This window comes from Terrapene carolina, unplaced genomic scaffold (genome assembly GCF_002925995.2).
Source record: "Terrapene carolina triunguis isolate 2854851 unplaced genomic scaffold, T_m_triunguis-2.0 Scaffold88, whole genome shotgun sequence".
Taxonomy (NCBI): Eukaryota; Metazoa; Chordata; order Testudines; family Emydidae; genus Terrapene; species Terrapene triunguis.
Genome location: NW_020664439.1, coordinates 36,816,223 through 36,834,878, shown reverse-complemented (window position 1 = coordinate 36,834,878; position 18,656 = coordinate 36,816,223). Strand labels below are relative to the sequence as shown.

The window sequence follows — 18,656 nt, the reverse complement described above, 5'->3', positions numbered from 1 at the left end:
CAGCGGACACTTTACAGAAAGGAAGCAACTGAAAGGAACTTAGTTTTCTCTGCTTGCATTTTGGCACCCTATGGAGTAGTATTTATCGGTTCCATTTTCATGGAGGGCAAAGTCTCTCATCAAAGATAAGGGTAATAACATGTCATGCTTCAGGGCATAAGCAGATTGCTGTTTGTCAGGAATGATTTTTCCTCTCTCAAAAATGCTACAGTCAGCTAGGTGAATTATGGATTTCCCTCCCACTTTCCTCTGAATTATTAAAACTAAGATTCACAACTGCCTTGCACCTTGAGTACTTGCTTTCACCTGTGCAAAGTGGGTGTAAGATGCCACCATTCAGGTGTGGTGATAGTCACCCACTTTGCACAGGTCTGGAGGACTCCACAAGGTGCAATGCTGCAGAGGATCAGGATCCAATTTTTAATAGCCAGATGCAAACATGACTACATTGGCCCCTGCTGGATACTAGACTTGATGGATCAATGGTCTGCTTCAGTATGAGGAATCCTAGTAGGAGGTCTGAGGCCTTGCCTACACATAAAATTAGATCAACCTAGCTACACTGCTTGGGGCTGTGAAAAATTTCATGTCCCAAGGATATGTCTACACAACAGGTGCTACAATGGCAAAGTTATAGTCTACAGTGGCAAAGTTATAGTCTACACTTCCTATATAGACAGAAGAGGTTTTTCTGTCAATGTAGTTAATCCAACTCTCTGAGGGATAGCAGATAGGTTGATGGAAGAATTCTTCTGTCAACCTAGCTGTGTCTGCACCAGGGCCTAGTTCGACCTAATCATGACGTTTAGGGTGCAACATTTTTCACAGCCCTGAGCAACACAGCTACACCCTAAGAGGATGGTGATTTCTGTTTACAATGGGCTAAATTCTGAAGTTCTTATCTGAACAGAAGTTTTATCTAAGGGTATGTCTACACTACAGGATTAATCCGAATTTAGATAATTCGAATTTGGGAAACAGGTTGTATAAATTCGATTGTGCGCGGCCACACTAAGCACATTAATTCGGTTTTTAACCACATTAATTCGGTGGTGTGCGGCCACACTACCCCATTACTTTAACCACAGTAATTCGGTGGTGTGCGGCCACACTAACCCTAATTCGAATTAACAAAATCGATTTAGGCACTACTCCGCTCGTCGAGGTGGAGTACAGAAATCGATTTTAAGTGCCCTTTAATTCGAATTAACTGGCTCTGTAGTGTGGACGGGTGAAGGGTTAATTCGGATTAACGCAGCTAAATCCGAATTAAAGTCGTAGTGTAGACCAGGCCTAAGTAAGAACTAAATACAAAGGGTGAAATTCTGGGTCCATTGAAGTCAATGGCAAAAGTCCAATTGACTTCAATAGGACCAGGATTTCACTCATATTGAATGAGGACTTCACATTTGGGCCCATAGATCAGTGGTTCCCAAACTTGTTCCGCTGCTTGTGCAGGGAAAGCCCCTGGCGGGCCGGGCCGGTTTGTAGACCTGCCGCGTCCGCAGGTTCGGCCGATCGCAGCTCCCAGTGGCCGCGGTTTGCTGCTTCAGGCCAATGGGAGCTGCTGGAAGCGGCAGCCAGTACATCCCTCGGCCCGCGCCGCTTCCAGCAGCTCCCATTGGCCTGGAGCAGCGAACCGCAGCCACTGGGAGCCGCGATCAGCCGAACCTGCGGACGCGGCAGGTACACAAACCGGCCCAGCCCGCCAGGGGCTTTCCCTGCACAAGCGGCGGAACAAGTTTGGGAACCACTGCCATAGATAGTTGCACCCATGTTTACTTATTCTAGGATTTCTGCTCACTAAGTAAGTTATTAGTGAAAGTTGATAGATTGGTTGAAAATTTTCTGACAGGACAGTTTTTCATCTGAAAATATTAAATGTGTATTTGATTAAATTTAAATGTTTCTAGGGAACATATTGATTTTGTCAAAAATATTGAAATGTTTCATATTTCATTTTGATAAGGTCAAAGCATTCATTTAATCTTTATCATTTTAAGTAATACAATATAATAAAATAATTGAAACAATAAAAACAAAACGAGGTGTTTTGATGCTATCGAAACAACATTTTGATGAGGTCATTTTGATATTTCTGAAATAAATCTTATCCTGGGGGCATTTAAAATAAAGCTGTGCCCAGCCTGAAAAGATTGATTCATCCATCCTACATGGAGGCAGGCCAAGCTTAAATTATTAATTATTATTATTATTAATATAGCAGGTGAGCAGGGCATTTTACAGGCAAATAGAGCTCAGTTCTGATCTCACTTACACCCGAGCAAATCAGGAATAATTCTAATGAAGTTGCAATGGTTAAAAAACAGTGAAAAGTGAGCTCAAAATCTGGTTCATTGACCTTCCTCTAAGGAACCTACAGTCTACATTAAATGATAAGTAGGGGCCAGGTTGGGATGTGTCACTGGACAGATACACAAAGACTGGGAGGGTGCATGCAAGTAGCCTTCGATAGCACCCTGCACTCACCATACGAAGGCTGGTCCAAATCACAATTTTTGTGTCTACCTGAACACAAAACTGCACAAGGTTCAGGGAGGGCAGGAAGATGGCTCCAATGGCCATCAGAGCTGCCTGGCCATGGAGGAAAGCACACACTGCTACCTCCATCAGGGGTGTAGCAATGGCTGTGCTTCCCATGTGTAGACGTGCTACCCCCAGGGCCTGATTCGCCTCTCACACCAGCATAAAACGAACCAGGAATAGAGCCGTTTAATGCAGTTATATGCATAAGTGAGGGAAGAATCAGGCCTCCAAACTGGGGCAATGCCTTAAAAATAGAGCCCTAGGTGCACATTCACCTTGTCACTGAAATAAGCCTTTGGGCCATTTGTGACAGTTGGTATCAAGAGTTCACGTGCCACTAAAACAACATGAGGTCGTTTCTAGTTACACACCCATTTCTCTTTGCTTTTGTGTGAATTTCATTGTGTCACCTCTCAATAGAGAGACCCAGTTGTACCCAGAACTAATCCTGGAGGAGGAGTAAGCAACTGAGAACTAAGGCCACTTTACTCCTGAATGAGAGACTCCACAGGGAGGCTTAATTCACTTTAACGTGGGCGCTTTAACGTCACACCTTGAGTTGTATGCTTTCCCTGTATAGACAAGCCCTGAGGCACCAAATGGAGATGATTCATTCCACTTGTGATCAAAGAGCTAGGGATACCATTTGGACTATGGTCTCCAGAGGTGAAAAGCTAGAGTATGACAACAAGCACAGTGCTGTTTCCTTTTCCAGATCAGCTGGGTTCCTCTGCCCCAGCCATAGCACCAACACTCCATATGGTAATGTCAATGGAGAAACCAGGACATCCCTTGTCGCTAAGAAGAGGTGTCAATGTGGAGAGCCCCTATATGCAAGAACATCTACTATAGTCTGCCTCATTTGCATATGGCTCATATTGTCCAGTTAGGCATTTGGAGGTATGTAGATTGTAAGTGCTTTAGGTCAGAGACCATCTTTTGTTCAGCAGCTGCAAAATGGAACCATGGTCCACGACTCCTCTGTGCTACTGCACTGCAAATAATAAATCAAATAATATATTATATATATTAATAATGATGTTCATCTTCATGAATGCAGCATTAAACATTACCCATTTTTTCATGTTCTCTGTGTATATATATCTTCCTACTGTATTTTCCACTGCATGCATCTGATGAAGTGGGTTTTAGCCCACAAAAGCTTATGCCCAAATAAATTTGTTAGTCTCTAAGGGCAGGTTTCAGAGTAGCAGCTGTGTTAGTGTGTATCCGCAAAAAGGAGTACTTGTGGCACCTTAGAGACTAACAAATTTATTTGAGCATAAGTTTTCGTGGGCTACAGCCCACTTCATCTTGCCCACAAAAGCTTATGCTCAAATAAATTTGTTAGTCTCTAAGGTGCCACAAGTACTCCTGTTCTTTTAGTCTCTAAGGTGCCACAAGTACTCCTCGTTCTTTTTGCATTAAACATGAACCTCCATGCCTCTCATGATGTTGAAAATGTGCTTGAAAGGACAGTTCTGCCATCTCTACAGTGGGGAAACAGAAGTAAAGAGTTTTTAAAGGGACACTTCAGCATGTTTTACAGAGATTTGCATAGGTATTGAAAATTCCTACTGATCAGACATCTAGGGAAGAGCTATTGGAGGTGCAGAGCCAGGATGTTTTCTTGGTGTAGTGAGTAATGCAGATCTTATGTACCTGGGTTTCTTCCATTATCCTGGCATGGGACAAGGAGTGAGGTTATCCCTTATTAAAGTCCTGTGCATGAGTCAATGAATAGGCTTTAATGGGGCGACAGAGGGATTGCTTGGCAGCTAGGCAGAGGCTGATCAGATACATTACTTTTGCTAGTGAGCTACTTCAGCTCCTGCAGTGTGCCAAAGCGCAGAACATTTTTTTAGATAAATGGAATATGAAAACTTGCATAATTGCTTCGAGGTGATGTTGTGACCCAGAAGTTTCAGTGTGTGTGCAATTCCCACAGAATGGTCATTTTCACCTTCAGAACCTGCAAAATTGTACATTTCACCTGTGCAATCTACAGTCAGAAAGATATTTTAATTTCAGAATGGGAAACTAAAATGCGTGCAATTTTCCCTCTTAAATATGTCTATTTTATAGTGAAAATGGGCTGATTTTGCTATCAAATCATCCCTTAGTGTGAAAACCCATACAATTTTATGGGGTCTTTTTTGTTAGTGAAATTTGGAAATTCAAAATGAAATGTAACACCATCTTTTTTTGGGAAGGGCCTTTGAATGTTATTTACCTTTTTTCACACCCTTCTTTTTCAATGTGAACTTTATTAATTTGGTTTTAAATGAGGACACTGGGGGTACCATTTATTCCTGTTATTATTTCTCACTTATTCAGCATCATAAATGTGCATGGAGCTTTATAAGGAACAACAATAGGAGGACATGGTCCCTACCCTGGGAGGGCGGGGGGAGGGGGGCCTTACAGTCCAAGGACCTTGTTCCAACAGACACTTACATGCATGACTAGCTCTACTCACATGATTAGTCCTATTAACTTTGCAGATTTGGGGGAAGTCTTTTGGCAGGCCAGAGAAGGGTCCAAAATGCAAGATGAAGAATGAATCCCTATCCCGGGGCACCTTCTAAATTTCTGTGAAATCTATTCTACTTTCACTTTTGATTCCACTCTATTTTGACAGTAAACTTTGTGCAGAGTCCTGTTCCTCTGGAAATGAAATGGGAGTTTCCAAGTGGGGCGGGGGAGAGGGGATACAATAAAAATCTGAATGCTACAGCATTTAGCACACAGACTTTTTGCTTCCAATCGCCTATTGGCAAGTTCATCCTAACACAATTTTCTCAGCTATTTTGACCTGCCCCACTACTGAAATTTCTCTGGTACAACTTCACTGGCTAAATCCATCAGGAAGACTGTGTTGTAGGGCTCTCATGTGTTGAACAAATACAAGGGTGTCATTGGGGTACCTGTCTGACAGGGCAGTCCCTAACCCTAATACAGTCCTGAAATGTCAACATCAAGTGAATTCAGGTCTTGCTGTGGATTTCAACCCACAACCATTTGCATTGTCAGTGGATCCATACTGGCACTCTTTATCACAGACAAGACCTCCTCAAAGCTACAGTACCTTTGAGGCCTGGTCTACCGAGTTTTTATACTATGTCAGCTAGGGATGCGAATTTATTTTTAACCGTATACTGCTACAGTCCCTAGTGCAGATGCAGTTATTCTGGTATGAAGATGTTATAAAGAACTACCCTTATAGGGAAGGCACCTTCATACCAGAATAACTGCACTTGCACTAAGAGAGATTGTACTGCTTTAACTATACAGGTACAACTTGCTAGTGTGAACAAAGTCTGAGAAGAAGAGACACAGTTTTCAGAGTTTAAATAGGAAAGTTGGAGGGGAAAGAGAAGACATGACCCCCCCCCCCCCCCCACACACACACAGACTATGGTGGCTCCATCCTCTATGAGAGAACTAGTAGTAGCAGATGCTTTGGTACACGCATATAAACAAAAGCACTTGGAAATCTATGTTTTGTTTTACATTTTTGAAATGAATTTAGCGCTTGTGAGGGACAGCCCTGGAGACTAGTGTGCAAACAGGCACAATAGCCATATCATCTTATCCACAGAACTCAGCCAAAGTACCAAACCCCTGACCCGAAGGAACCAACTTTAGTGGTACACGGGGAGTCTTCTCTACTGAGCCTGCTAGCAAGGCAGGGATGGAGGGGTGGAGGGAGGAAGTGAAGAAGGGAGACAGTGCTGCCAACTTTCATTTATCATAAGTCTCATGATATTTGATGTTGCTCTTGAAGTCCCAGACTCTGGAGTCAGGCGATTATGTAAGAATCTCAGGTTTCATTTAAAAAATTAAGTGTTTCTAGATTGGAGATTTTTCAAAAGTGCCCAAATCCCTTAAAGAAATCCTACCGAAAGTCAGTGAGACTTGTGATCCTAAATTGCTTGGGTGCTTTTGAAAATCTCCTGCCTGGCTCTCACAGTTGAGGACAAAGGAAAGCTAAAGGCTCAAAAAGCAGATGGCACGAGAAGAATCAAAATTGCTTGGGGCAGGCAAGATTGGCTTGGGGGGGAACTAACAGCCAGTGAGGTGGTCTCAATCCACCAGCAAGTTGACTGGAATCCCCAACTCTACAGGTAAAGGCTATCTTACAGGAGAACCTCAGTAAGGCCCAGGAATCTCGATGAATGTCAATTCCACCTGTCAATTCCTCCAGACTGTTCTTTCAAGAGGTCTTCACCTTCTTGAAGCTCCAAGAAATCTTGTGGACCTCAGAGCTTAGGGCTGGGGCATTTGCACAGAGGCCCAGTTTCTTAGGAGTCATGTTCCAATGGCTCTCTAAGGGCAGCTGCCCAAAAATGCTCCTCAAAGGATAGTCCAATGTGAGGAGGGGAAACCCAGGGTAAGTTCAGGAGGGCAAAGTCAGCAATATCTTACACTGCACACTCTCCGCAGGTTGAAGGTGGAATGATGCTGTGAAGGGCCCCTATCCTCTCCCACATCCTTTTCCCCTCAGCCCTGTTCCCAGATCAAACTGCCAGCAGAGGCTGCCAGGCAGCTGAGAACCACTGCTGCTCCCATTCCATGAAGGGCCTTTTTCCAGTTCCTTCTTTTCCCCCACCTACCCTGGGCTGTTTGTTTGGGGGTTTTTTCGGGTTTTTTTTAAGGGGTGGGGGGGTTGGGGATTTGGCCTTGCAGAATGGACGAGAACAGGATCTTGGTGTTGCTCTTTTATTGCATTTTCAATACACATGAAGAGTCTGATTCTGACCCCACTCCCTCTGATGTAAATCTGGAATAACTCCATTGGCGTCAATGGGGTTAGGTAGGTGTAAAACTGGTGAGACAAGCGAATCAGGCTCTGTATTAGCATGTGGCAGAAATTGCAGCTTTACAAGGAACAAAGAAAGGGTTGCTAAAAGGCTAGCTATTCAAAAGCTATTTAAAGGAAGAAGTGTGAATACCATTTAAATGAGGCCCTCTCCCACCCCCCGTCTATTTTCCAGCAGCATTGCCTATACAGCAAAGAAATCAGAGCTCAAGGACACACCGGTTTTGCAAACACGAAAGCTGGATTTTTGTGGCTGTACTTTTTTCATGTGCAGACTTCAGGATTATTGTTGTTGTGCCTTCTCCCCTCCCGCCCATCCCCATTTCCTGGAGATCAGCCAGCAGGGAAATCCTCTAAGGGGGTGGATGAGAGACAAAGTCTGCAGCCCTGCTCAACCAGGAAGAGCTCCACCTCAAACAAAGCAAACAATAACAACCTCCCTTGCCTCGCTCGCTCTCCCAGTCTTGTGTCTCTTCTCTTTGTGGGCGCACCAACCATGAGGCTGCCTACGGCTGGCCCCAGCACTGGCCAGACCTGTGGGCTTGTGCTGATCTCCGCTGTGCTGCTGCAATCCATTTGCGTGGCGATTACTTTCCTTTACTTCACTAATGAGCTGAAACAGGTAAGTACCAGAGCGGATCCAGCACTGCTCAATCTGCAGGCTGATTTGGCCAGCCTACAGGCAGTTCCTCATCCTCTCTCTGCAAATCTAGTCAAGAAAAACAAACGCATCGTGTGTGCCCTTGTCCTGTTCAAAGGAAGGTTGTATGGGTTCCTGCACGAGTGATCCTGTTCCCGCTGACGGTAGTGGCAAAACTCCCAGTGTTTGCAGGGAGCAGGATTGGGCCCGAGGTGAACTGTAGTTTGGCAATGTTTATTGTAGCAGGAAAGCCTTGGAGATCCAGCGCTTTTGCTTTCATTGTAGAAGTGGGTTAGGCTGGGTTTGTTTGTTTTGCTGGTTGGCTGGGTTTGTTTGCTCTTTATGCAGAACACGAAAAGAGAAGTTTTTAAAACTCACCTTAGACTTCTATTTTTTTCCCCGAAACAGAAATGCGCTTTTCATTAATGTTCCAAAGTTGCTCTTTCTTCACTCCAATTTGTGCCTTGTCAGCACTGCTGGGACATTAGTAGTGCTGGGGGCTAGAAGGAGAGTCAGCTTTCTCACCCGAATAGTCACACACGCTTAAAAAAAAAAAACCCCAACGACAATACTTTGTTTTCAGACAGTGACTAATCCTGATAGAATTTCAGGCAGACACAAGCTAAGCATTGCCCCCCACGCAGAGAGCTGGGGAATGTCTGTGTAGTGGGCTGTGCCTTCCACTCCCTGCAACCAAAGGTTCATATCCTGGAAGCATCAGCTCAGCCATTTATCTTTTCTTAAGTAGGTAATTGAAGTTCCATGCAACGTTTGGCTGGGTGACTTTTGCACAAGACTTTAAAAACCATGGTCCTATATGGACATTCATGACCCCATGGCAGTTCTGTAGGGGTAGTGGGTTTGTCTAGGTGTCCATCCACGTTTCCTATCCTACCATCCCTACTATAGTGTGCTGTCCATCTGGGTGCTCTCCCTAGCTCCAGAGGTGGCTGCACACAAGCAGCATTGTAGGTATATCATTTCTGTAGGGTTTTGAGATCCTTGCATTTGCAAGGTGCTGTATAAATATAAAATACTATTGCAACCCTTGAATTTACCACCTGCAAAATTTAGTAGTACTCTACTCGCACTTTCTTTTGAGATGGCTAAATCAGATGGTTTGGGAAATTCTTATCAGATGATTCGCACCACTCTACAATCAATACCAGACTTCTTGAGTGTATAAAACGGGGGACCTGTCTGCTGAGTTTGTTGCTGTGATAGCTTCATATCTGGTGAGATTAGGGATCTACAGAAACATCACATTTGTCTTAAGAAAATAGGTTACACTGCACTGGCGATAAGAAAGAAATGTACGCAAAATTGTTCCAACCCTCATATACTTGGTTCAAAGTTCTTTGTTATCAAACTTTGAACATGAGCAATTAGTAACCACAGCACCTTCTCCTAGTTGCTTTTCCTCCAAATCTGTATGGTTTGAACTTTTGAAAGAGTACTCTACTATCCTGAATAAACCACATCCAACAATTCTTACCTCAGAAATAGCTCTTATTATTGCAGGAGAATAACTAACCCTTTTGTGGTGTGAAGGCTAACTCCAGTACTTCGAAGGGAATTTCTGTTGGGTTGAAAACAGCCCAGGTATCTGCATAATATTATATGGTGTCTCTATTACACATGTCCTTTTTGTTCTCCTGCACACAGATATAAGGTATTGCTATATTAGAACTGCAAATACAGTTTGTTACCTTAATTGTACATGTGGTTTATGGTTAGTGATATTTATCAGTGAGCCTGGTCCCTCTTTTCCCTGTTTCATAGTATCTGTATTTCGAGACTTCTGTCAAATAATCATCACTGGCCAGGTATCAGATCCTTTCAGCTGTCAGTACAAATTAAAAATCTTATTTAATGCTAGGTAATTTTTCTCAATCTACATGGATAGTCATCTGATTAGCTAAATGTAACCATCTGTTGATGGATAAAGCTTTTTGAACAGCCTAGTTTGGCTTATGGGAGGGGAGTGCTGAAAAGCAGTGACTCAGCCCTAGGATGCACCTTAAGAGTTAATTACACATCCAGGATATAGGACAGTGAATAAAACAGACTTCATTGACTTTAAAAGCATAATCCAAATGTTGCCCTTAGATAATGGGTGAAGTTGTAGAAATATTTCACTAATAATACTCCACTTAACATTTCTGTGGCACCTTCCCTCCCTGGATCTCAAAGTGCTGTACAAATATCATTTGATTAAGCCTCATAATGCCCTGCGCCTCCATTTCCTTAACCTCTAAAATGGGGATAATAATACTTCCCTGCCACACTCATGTTTGCAGAGTGCATTAAACGCTGCGGATGCAAGATACTGCAGCAATACCAGGTACTAGTACAGTAAAGTTATCTCAGGAGCTAGGCGTGTGACAAGTAAGCGAAAAGCAGAAATGGCAGTACTGTTTGCTTCCAGATTGAAGAGAAAAGTTTTGAAGTGCCCTCTCCTTTCCTGATCCCTAGATCTGGTAGGAGAGTGGTCTGGTAAGGGCTGGTCTACACACAGGTTTGGTACCAATTTAATTATATTGGTTTAAAAACCAACCCCTTAGCATGGATGCAGTTACACTAGTATAAAGGTGCTTATATCTATATAGCTTATTTCCACCGATTTAAGTAAAGTTCCCAAAGTAAGAAGCCTTATATTAAAAATACTACCCTATTCTGCAGTAATGGTCCAAAAGCCTGTAGGGATACTCCTGTCAGTCAGAGCATTTTGCATCAATGATTATAGAATATGGTAGTATTTTTAAACATAAGGGAATTCTCTGTAGATGCTGCTGCACAAAGGTCAGGAGCTTGAGGTTAAGTGAGGTAAGATTTGCAGGGTCAGATGGGTGAATTCTCTCCATCCTGCTCCAGCGGGAAATCTCTGGCTTGCCTCCTTTGTTTTCAAGCAGACAGAAAAGGATGGGAATGGTGGGGGCAGGGGTAGAGAACAGTCCCCCTGTTCTCTGATGCTGAATGTTCCAAGCTTGAAGGATAGTTGAAACTGTGACATGTTAAGTAAATTAACTTCCAGAGGCAGCAGATTAACAAACAAACCAAAAAAAAAATATCCTTTACGATAGGAATGGTTGAATTTAAACTATTAAATCAAGAAGAAGAAGAAGAAGAAGCCAGTCTGAATGCTTTGTATGTTCACTGGTTTCTTTCCTTTCCAAACTTTACTGGCATACAGGTCTTAACAGGGGTTGTGGATGATGATGAACCATTGAACTCAATGGGATCAGGAGTTCTCTCTAGGCTGCTTAGGTTACTGTGTTCTTACATTAAGCAACAAGTGCCAGCTTCAGTTTTGATAATGGGTTATCCCCTGCAGAAGTAGCAGAGCTCGAGGAAGGGTTTTGTTGTTCACTATATTCTTTACTATTTGAAACTATTTAAACTACTATTTTTAAACTATAACTAGGAAAGTTATTCCTGACCACAGTGAGGACATTGGGACTTTTGCCATTGACCTCAGTGGGGCCCTGATTTCACTCTTTCTCTTTACACATCAGAAGGAGGAATTCTCTCTTTAGATATATGAATGATTTAGAGATGGGCCCCAAGTCACAAGACTCAGATGTGGAATCAGATCTGAATGCCAGCTTCCTCAAAATTCATAGGGAAGGGGTTTGAATGTGGTCTTCTGGCCCCCTTCCATTACAGAAAATGCCCTAAGCTGCAAGGTTTGAATCTGGAGTGGAATTTGCCCAAAGTGCAGACATGGGGAGTGGGTTAGTGGCTGATGTTCAGGCTCAGTATAGGAAGATCCTTTGTGTAAAGGAACTAAATTCTAACAATGTTAGAGCTGATAAAATAATTCTCAGCATTAGTGACGTAGGTATTGCAAGTGCATAAACTTATTCAGCTGAGTCCTGGATGTCCAGTTTATGAACATATAGAGATAAAAATGTAAGTGTATTCTTGCATATCAAGTATCTGGTTGTAGCTAAATAAGTATGTAAGGTCAGGATTAACTCTCCTTTATAAAATCATTACTTGCTGTAGCATATTGGTGTTACTTAAAACAGAAAGGGTTTTCCTAAACCCCAAGAGTTTTAGAAATGCATCATATATCTGCACATTAAGTGAATTAACTAGCTTATTGCCTTCTACCACAGCTCCAGGACACATATTCCAAGAGCGGCATTGCTTGTCTCATGGGGGAAGATCTCGGAACTTTCATAAGACATGCGGATCTAAATGAAAATGAAGAAAGAGAGAGTGACCCCTGCTGGCAAGTGAAGTGGCAACTAGGAGAGTTAATTAAAAAGGTACTTTGGAACTTTCACACAGACTAAACAATGGAGCTTGGTTATAACAATCCAGATGGTTCAGAGAGTTAAGCTCCAACTAGTGAAATAAAATGCAAATCCCAAAATGTTTCCTTGCATTTTAGTGGTCAAATTGCAATTCCAGATATAAAGGAATTCTGTTTGCAGTGAAGTTCTTCTGAGAACAAAAATTGTCATTTCACAACAAGAGTTTCACTGTATTTAGGACACAGAAAATACAGGTGACCAATTATTACTAAGTTCATCCCAAAGAGGGGTTCATCCACTAATGTTTGTCTAGCATGCCCACTATATAGAATGTCTGTCTATCCTTCTCATTTGTGACAGAGCATGGAGATGTAGGGCCTGATTTTCTTTCACTCACACTAGCAAATCAGGAGTGATTCCCACTCAAGCCACAGGAAATGTAACAGGTGTGAGATCAGAATCTTGCTCACCGTCCCTGTTACCGTAAAGAAAACCACTATTCACCTCCTGCCTCACAACTGTACAAAGAACAGGTATGTCATGAAGCATTGACAATTTTATTATAATCTAATCTGGAAATCTCACTCCCCCATTCCCCACACAGCCTTACCCTTCAACATCAGGTATTCTGTGTCAACCTTTCAAAATACACACACACACTAATAAATGATATAGGCTTATCATTGATACTTTTTTTTTACTCTCACTTTTATCGCAAATGTAATTTTGAAGAAGTTTTACTTTGAATAAGCGGTTTCCAAATTGAAAAGGATGAGAAACACTGATCTAGTAAATTAATAGTGATTTAGTTATTATACACTGATGCACTGGAGGTCTGTTTTAAATAAAATATCGGCCCAAACTGAAGTCCACGGAGTTAGTCCAAATTTAACTGGTATAACTGAGGGTAGAATTTGGCTCACTATATTAACTTAGTAGGTTTCTACAATGGGAAAATTCATAAATATTTTTCTGCACCAGTGCAGTCCTGCAGTTATACAACATAGCTGGAGAAAGGCCCTTCACCCTGTCTGCACTACAACTTCTAACATTGCTACCATTGGAAAGACACTTAGGATTCAGAATTTCCTAGAGAAGCCACTGCTGCATATGCATATAGTAGCTGTTTCCCAAATACATATAAACAGTATGCTAGAAAGAAAGCTGTTTGGTCAATGAAATGCAGATTAAGGTATCCCAGAGCCATTACATTCTGTAATCTCAGTATTCCTTGGATAATGGCAGTATCTCTTACATTTCCATGGAGATGACAATGCTTTTGTTGTTCTCATGGAGCTATTACAATTGAGGAGCCATCATTGCTTAATGGAAACTATTGTTATTTCAATGTATTCAAAATACCCTTCCCATGAGACTGGAACCATGAGTTACAGTGGAGAAATAGTAATGGCTTCAAGTGACAGAATATTTTTGCTTAATAAAGAACTAACATCAAAATTACATGAAAATAAGGTGGGATCTGATTAAAACCTCAAGAAAGCCAGGACATTTATGAGTGAGAACTTTTCACATGAATCTTAGTTCAAGATGTTGAATGTAAGTTTGGTGATAGACTGCCTGAGAACAGGGTATGAGATTTACTACAGTAACTAAGGGTATGTCTACACTGCCCACGTTACAGCGCGGCTGCGGCAGCGCTGTGACATGGGCAGCCTAGTCACGCTGTATCGCCGGGGGAGAGCTCTCCAGGCGAGGGGTGGTAGCTTTATTGCCGGGAGCTACAATGCGCTGTCTATACTGGTGCTTTTCAGTGCTAAAACTTTTGTCGCTCAGGGGGGCATTTTTTCACACCCCTGAACGACTAAAGTTTTAGCACTGAAAATGGCAGTGTAGACACAGACTAAGCCAGATATATTCCTGCCGTTATTTATATATCAATAGTTTTGCCATTGTGAAAACCGCTGGATCTAATTCTCCTCTGTTGTACCAGGCTTAATCTGGAGTAACTCCGGTGAATTATTCCACAATCAAATTTCTCCAGATCTACACTGGAGTAATTGCAAACAGAATCTGATGCCCTGAACTCTATATTTCCTCTTATTGAGGGCCAGATTTTCCAAAGAACTTTAACACTCAATTGGATGAGCTCCATTGCAATTTGGCCCCAGATATTTAAAATTATTGCAAAACAGTTTGTTGTGAGAAATAAATGATACAGTTTCCTTTTGATGTCCGCTTTTATTTACAAATAGAAATAAAATTTGTTTGATGGTCAAATGCTGGAAGTTTGTTCAGTTATGTGGTATATAAGAGTATGTGGAATAGTTGTGTTTCTGGCATCTTTGTCACTGCTCTGCTGATTTCCCAGAAAGAAAACAGTTTTCTTTACGTGTGTTTGCAGATGATATCAAGAAACTATGAGGAAAACATTTCATCTGCGGTGAAAGGTATTTTTAATGTATCACATTTATTTAGCACATAAAGAAACTGCGATGGTAGCAGATGTGCAGTGGTTCCATACATGTTTTCCAGTTGTAGAGAACAGTTCCTAATTTCTTACTCAGTTGTACAGTTCTTCTGCAGCAAAGCATGGGAAATGAGTAACAATTACTATTAGTTGGTATTCTTTTAAGAGACATATTAAGCAGTCAGAAAATGTGGTCAAGTTATTAGAGCATGGAACCAGGATTCAGGAAAAGTGCCTGGCTTCTGTTCTTGTCTCTGATTCAGTGATTTTATGCAATTCATTTAATCTCTCCATGCTTCAGAGAACAAATAGTACTTTGTTGTTGTGCGGCTACATTAATTAAGCATTGGGCACAGCTCTCCTCTGAAACTGATGCAGAGCCTTACACCCCAGGAGGACTATCAGGAAGCATTCTGGCTCAAGAAGTCAGAGGAAATTTTGCTAGAGTAAAGACCACAGAATTTGGCCTTAAAAGATATTTACCCTTTCCACGAGCACATACTTATTTTTAGTATTGGGTGTTTGGGCACTGGTTTTGGGGGGGAAACATATAGAAGGCTTAAAAAAGGCATTTCAAGGAGAGCATGGGAAGTTCTGAGAAATTTTGACCATATCAACCATTACACTTCAATCTCTCATTGATTTGGTCAAATAAAATATTTTGACAAACACATAAATCCTCAAATACTGTCAATGTAGTAATTAGTCACATATTTTCATGGAGATGACAATGGCTTTGTTGTTTCTCTAATTCTAATGTGAGATTTAAAATGGTTATTTCTCATCTTCATGTAACTGAAATGTCTCTAACTCTTCCAGGAACTGAAGAACAGGGATCTCAGAACCATGGACACAGAATAGCAGCTCACTTAACTGGAAGCCGCAATAAGAAGAGCTCTCTATCCACATCAAGTAAGATATTTTGCTATATTGATAAAGGAAGAAAATGGATACAAAATAGGGAAAGATCATTGAATATATGTGCTTTGCGATTTTCCAGAAAGGAATATTGACTGTTGATTATTCTAGGCACACTTTTCTGCTTGTTTCTCATGGACTCAATGCAATTTTTTGGCCAGAAAACAGGGAAAGCTTTAAAAAAAAATCAAAGATTTTCTAGTTTTGGTCAAAATAATTCTTCAGCGCACTCTAGTAGTAGTATCAACCCCATTCAACTTGGGTATCTATGGTGCACCTTCCTTCTATGTCTTTAGTTGTTTTTTTAATGAAAATTCCCTCTTTCTAACTCTGTCTATCCCCTTTGCAGTATTTTTTTGGAGAAAGATATGTGTATGAGGGCCTAGAAGCTATGGTGATAGGCACATAAAAAAAATAGACAGAACAGACTTGAAATTCACTCCAGATTTATTGAAGGACTTGCTAAAGTTCTCAAATCTTCTGGGGGGAACCAGGGGTGAGTTAGGATTCCCACATTGTTTTGCTCAGTAGCCATGTGGCAACTTGGATTCATTTTCATTCTGTATTTCAGGCAGCAGTGGGGAAGGATTCAAAGATCAAAACTAAAATGAGTCCCCACAAAGTAATGTGCCAAATTGCTACTTATGAAACTTGAAATTTATGGGCTGGACTACGCTACCGCGGTAAATTGATCTAACTTAAGAAACTTCAGTTACGTGAATAATGTAACTGAAGTCAACGTTGTTAGATCCACTTACCGTGGTGGCTACACTGCGCTGTGTCGATGGGAGGGCGTCTCCCGTCAACTTTCTTACGCTTCTTGGGGTGGTGGAGTACTCAAGTGCTCTCCCATCGCATCGACTGCAGCAGTGCCAATCTACCAGTAAGTGAAGACATACCCTTTAAGAGAGATTGGGCCCGATCCTGTACCATCTGAAGCCAATGGATGCAGGATCTGGCCCATTGCTCTTATTTAGTTTTTGAAAAACAGTCTCATCAGCTACGAGAAGTGGACTTTGTTGCACACAGCATTATTTAGCTCTATATTCTTCTCTATTTTTTTCCCCTCAAATAGATTCCTCATCCAGAAGAGGTGTTGGGCAGAAAATAAATACCTGGGAACCCTCAAGGAAAGACCATTCATTCCTCTATAATGTGGAGTTGAAAAATGGGGAGTTAATCATACCCAGAACCGGGTTTTATTACATCTACTCTCAAACTTACTTTCGATTCCGCGAACCTGAGGACGAGGATTCAGAATCAGATCCATTAGCACTAAGCAGAAACCCTAAGCAAATGGTCCAGTATGTTTACAAACTGACGACATATCCAGAGCCTATCCTGCTCATGAAAAGTGCAAGAACTAGCTGCTGGTCTAAAAAGGCAGAATATGGACTTTACTCCATATATCAAGGTGGAGTATTTCAGCTAAAAAGGGATGATAGGATTTTTGTCTCTGTCAGTAACGAGGACATGGTTGACATGGACAAAGAAGCAAGTTTTTTTGGAGCCTTTTTGATCGGCTAAATGATTAACAGAAAACCAGACCCCCAACGAAATCATTTTTTAAATTCTATAATCTAAGGTGGCAGAGGAGGGAGGAAGCCACTGTGACAATACAGTGACTTCAAAGCAATAGTGACAATGCAAGAATCCCCACTGTCAATTCATCCTGTGAAAGGTTTGATTGCTCTGAGAAACGATCCTAACAGTCAATACGGAAGTGCAGCAGGTGGCTGCAGCTGCATATGACTGTGCCGTGTATAACAGCACAGCAGATCCCCAGACATGCCAGTGTTCTAGGACTTGCCAGGATTTTAACGTGTCAAAGTATTGAATAGCTTTGGTTAGGATCAGATCAAGTGCAGGCAAGCACTGTCTGAGGTTCCCCATACCAGTCTACCAAAGCATCTCAAAACCTCATTTGTGGCAGTCCCTCTGCAGGAAAGGTGGATTTGCACAGGGACTAGATCAGGGGTCGGCAACCTTTCAGAAGTGCTGTGCCGAGTCTTCATTTATTCACTCTAATTTAAGGTTTCACGTGCCAGTAATACATTTTAACGTTTTTAGAAGGTCTCTTTCTATAAGTCTATAATATATAACTAAACTATTGTTGTATATAAAGTAAATAAGGTTTTTAAAATGTTTAAGAAGCTTCATTTAAAATTAAATTAAAATGCAGAGCCCCCCGGACCGGTGGCCAGGACCCGGGCAGTGTGAGTGCCACTGAAAATCAGTTCGCGTGCCGCCTTCGGCACACGTGCCATAGGTTGCCTACCCCTGGACTAGATGGAGACTATAGACTTGCATAGGGGATTAGATTGAGGTTGGAAAATGGATTTTATCATGAACGACACTATGGACCCTATCCTGCTGACTCTTTCTCCTGTGAGTAATCTTTACATGAGCAGAAGTCCCTCTGATGCCAGTTGGACTACTCTCTTGAGTAATAAGGTTTGCAGGATCAGGCCCTATTTTGAATCTTAGATTTCCAAAATGAAAGGCTAGCAAACAATTAAACTACAGTAGCATTTAAACACATACTTAACTTTGACATGCAAGTACTCCATTTGAAATCAATGGGATATTCATGTGCTTAAAGTTAAACATGTGCTTAAGTGCTGCGTGGGATCACAGCCTGGTTATTTTTGTCTTCATTTGGATATTGTATAGATGACAGAAAAATGAAGTGGCACAGCAGAGCCATTGCAATCAATAAGTCAATATTATGAGTTCCCAGTACATTTTGATAATCCTATATCTGCTTAGTTGGCTAATATTGTACTGCAGAGATTTCACCATACTTACAACATGTTCAAATATGGAATCGCTCTATACTTACTGAAAATGGGTATTTGATCCAGAACCCAAGTGTTTTCCTTTAAACGTTGCATTCAGAGGACTACATTATTTGTCTCACATCAAGCATGACATGATGTGGTTCTTTCATGTTGATTGGCATGATATGATGCAGAATAAGTAGCTTGGATTTGAAGGAGAACATTCTCATTCCTGGAGAGGCTACATGACTATCTCTGC

General features: G+C 41.6%; 1 protein-coding gene across 1 annotated transcript; it reads left to right on the top strand.

The window, feature by feature from the left end:
- Positions 1 to 7,813: 7,813 nt before the first annotated feature.
- On the top strand, positions 7,814 to 17,607 carry TNFSF10 (TNF superfamily member 10). Its single transcript, XM_024221296.2, has 5 exons — positions 7,814 to 7,991; positions 12,131 to 12,283; positions 14,634 to 14,679; positions 15,519 to 15,611; positions 16,693 to 17,607. Exons 1-5 carry the CDS (start codon positions 7,866 to 7,868, stop codon positions 17,142 to 17,144), a joined length of 870 nt encoding a protein of 289 aa, XP_024077064.1. The 5' UTR covers positions 7,814 to 7,865; the 3' UTR covers positions 17,145 to 17,607.
- The last annotated feature ends 1,049 nt before the right edge of the window (positions 17,608 to 18,656 follow it).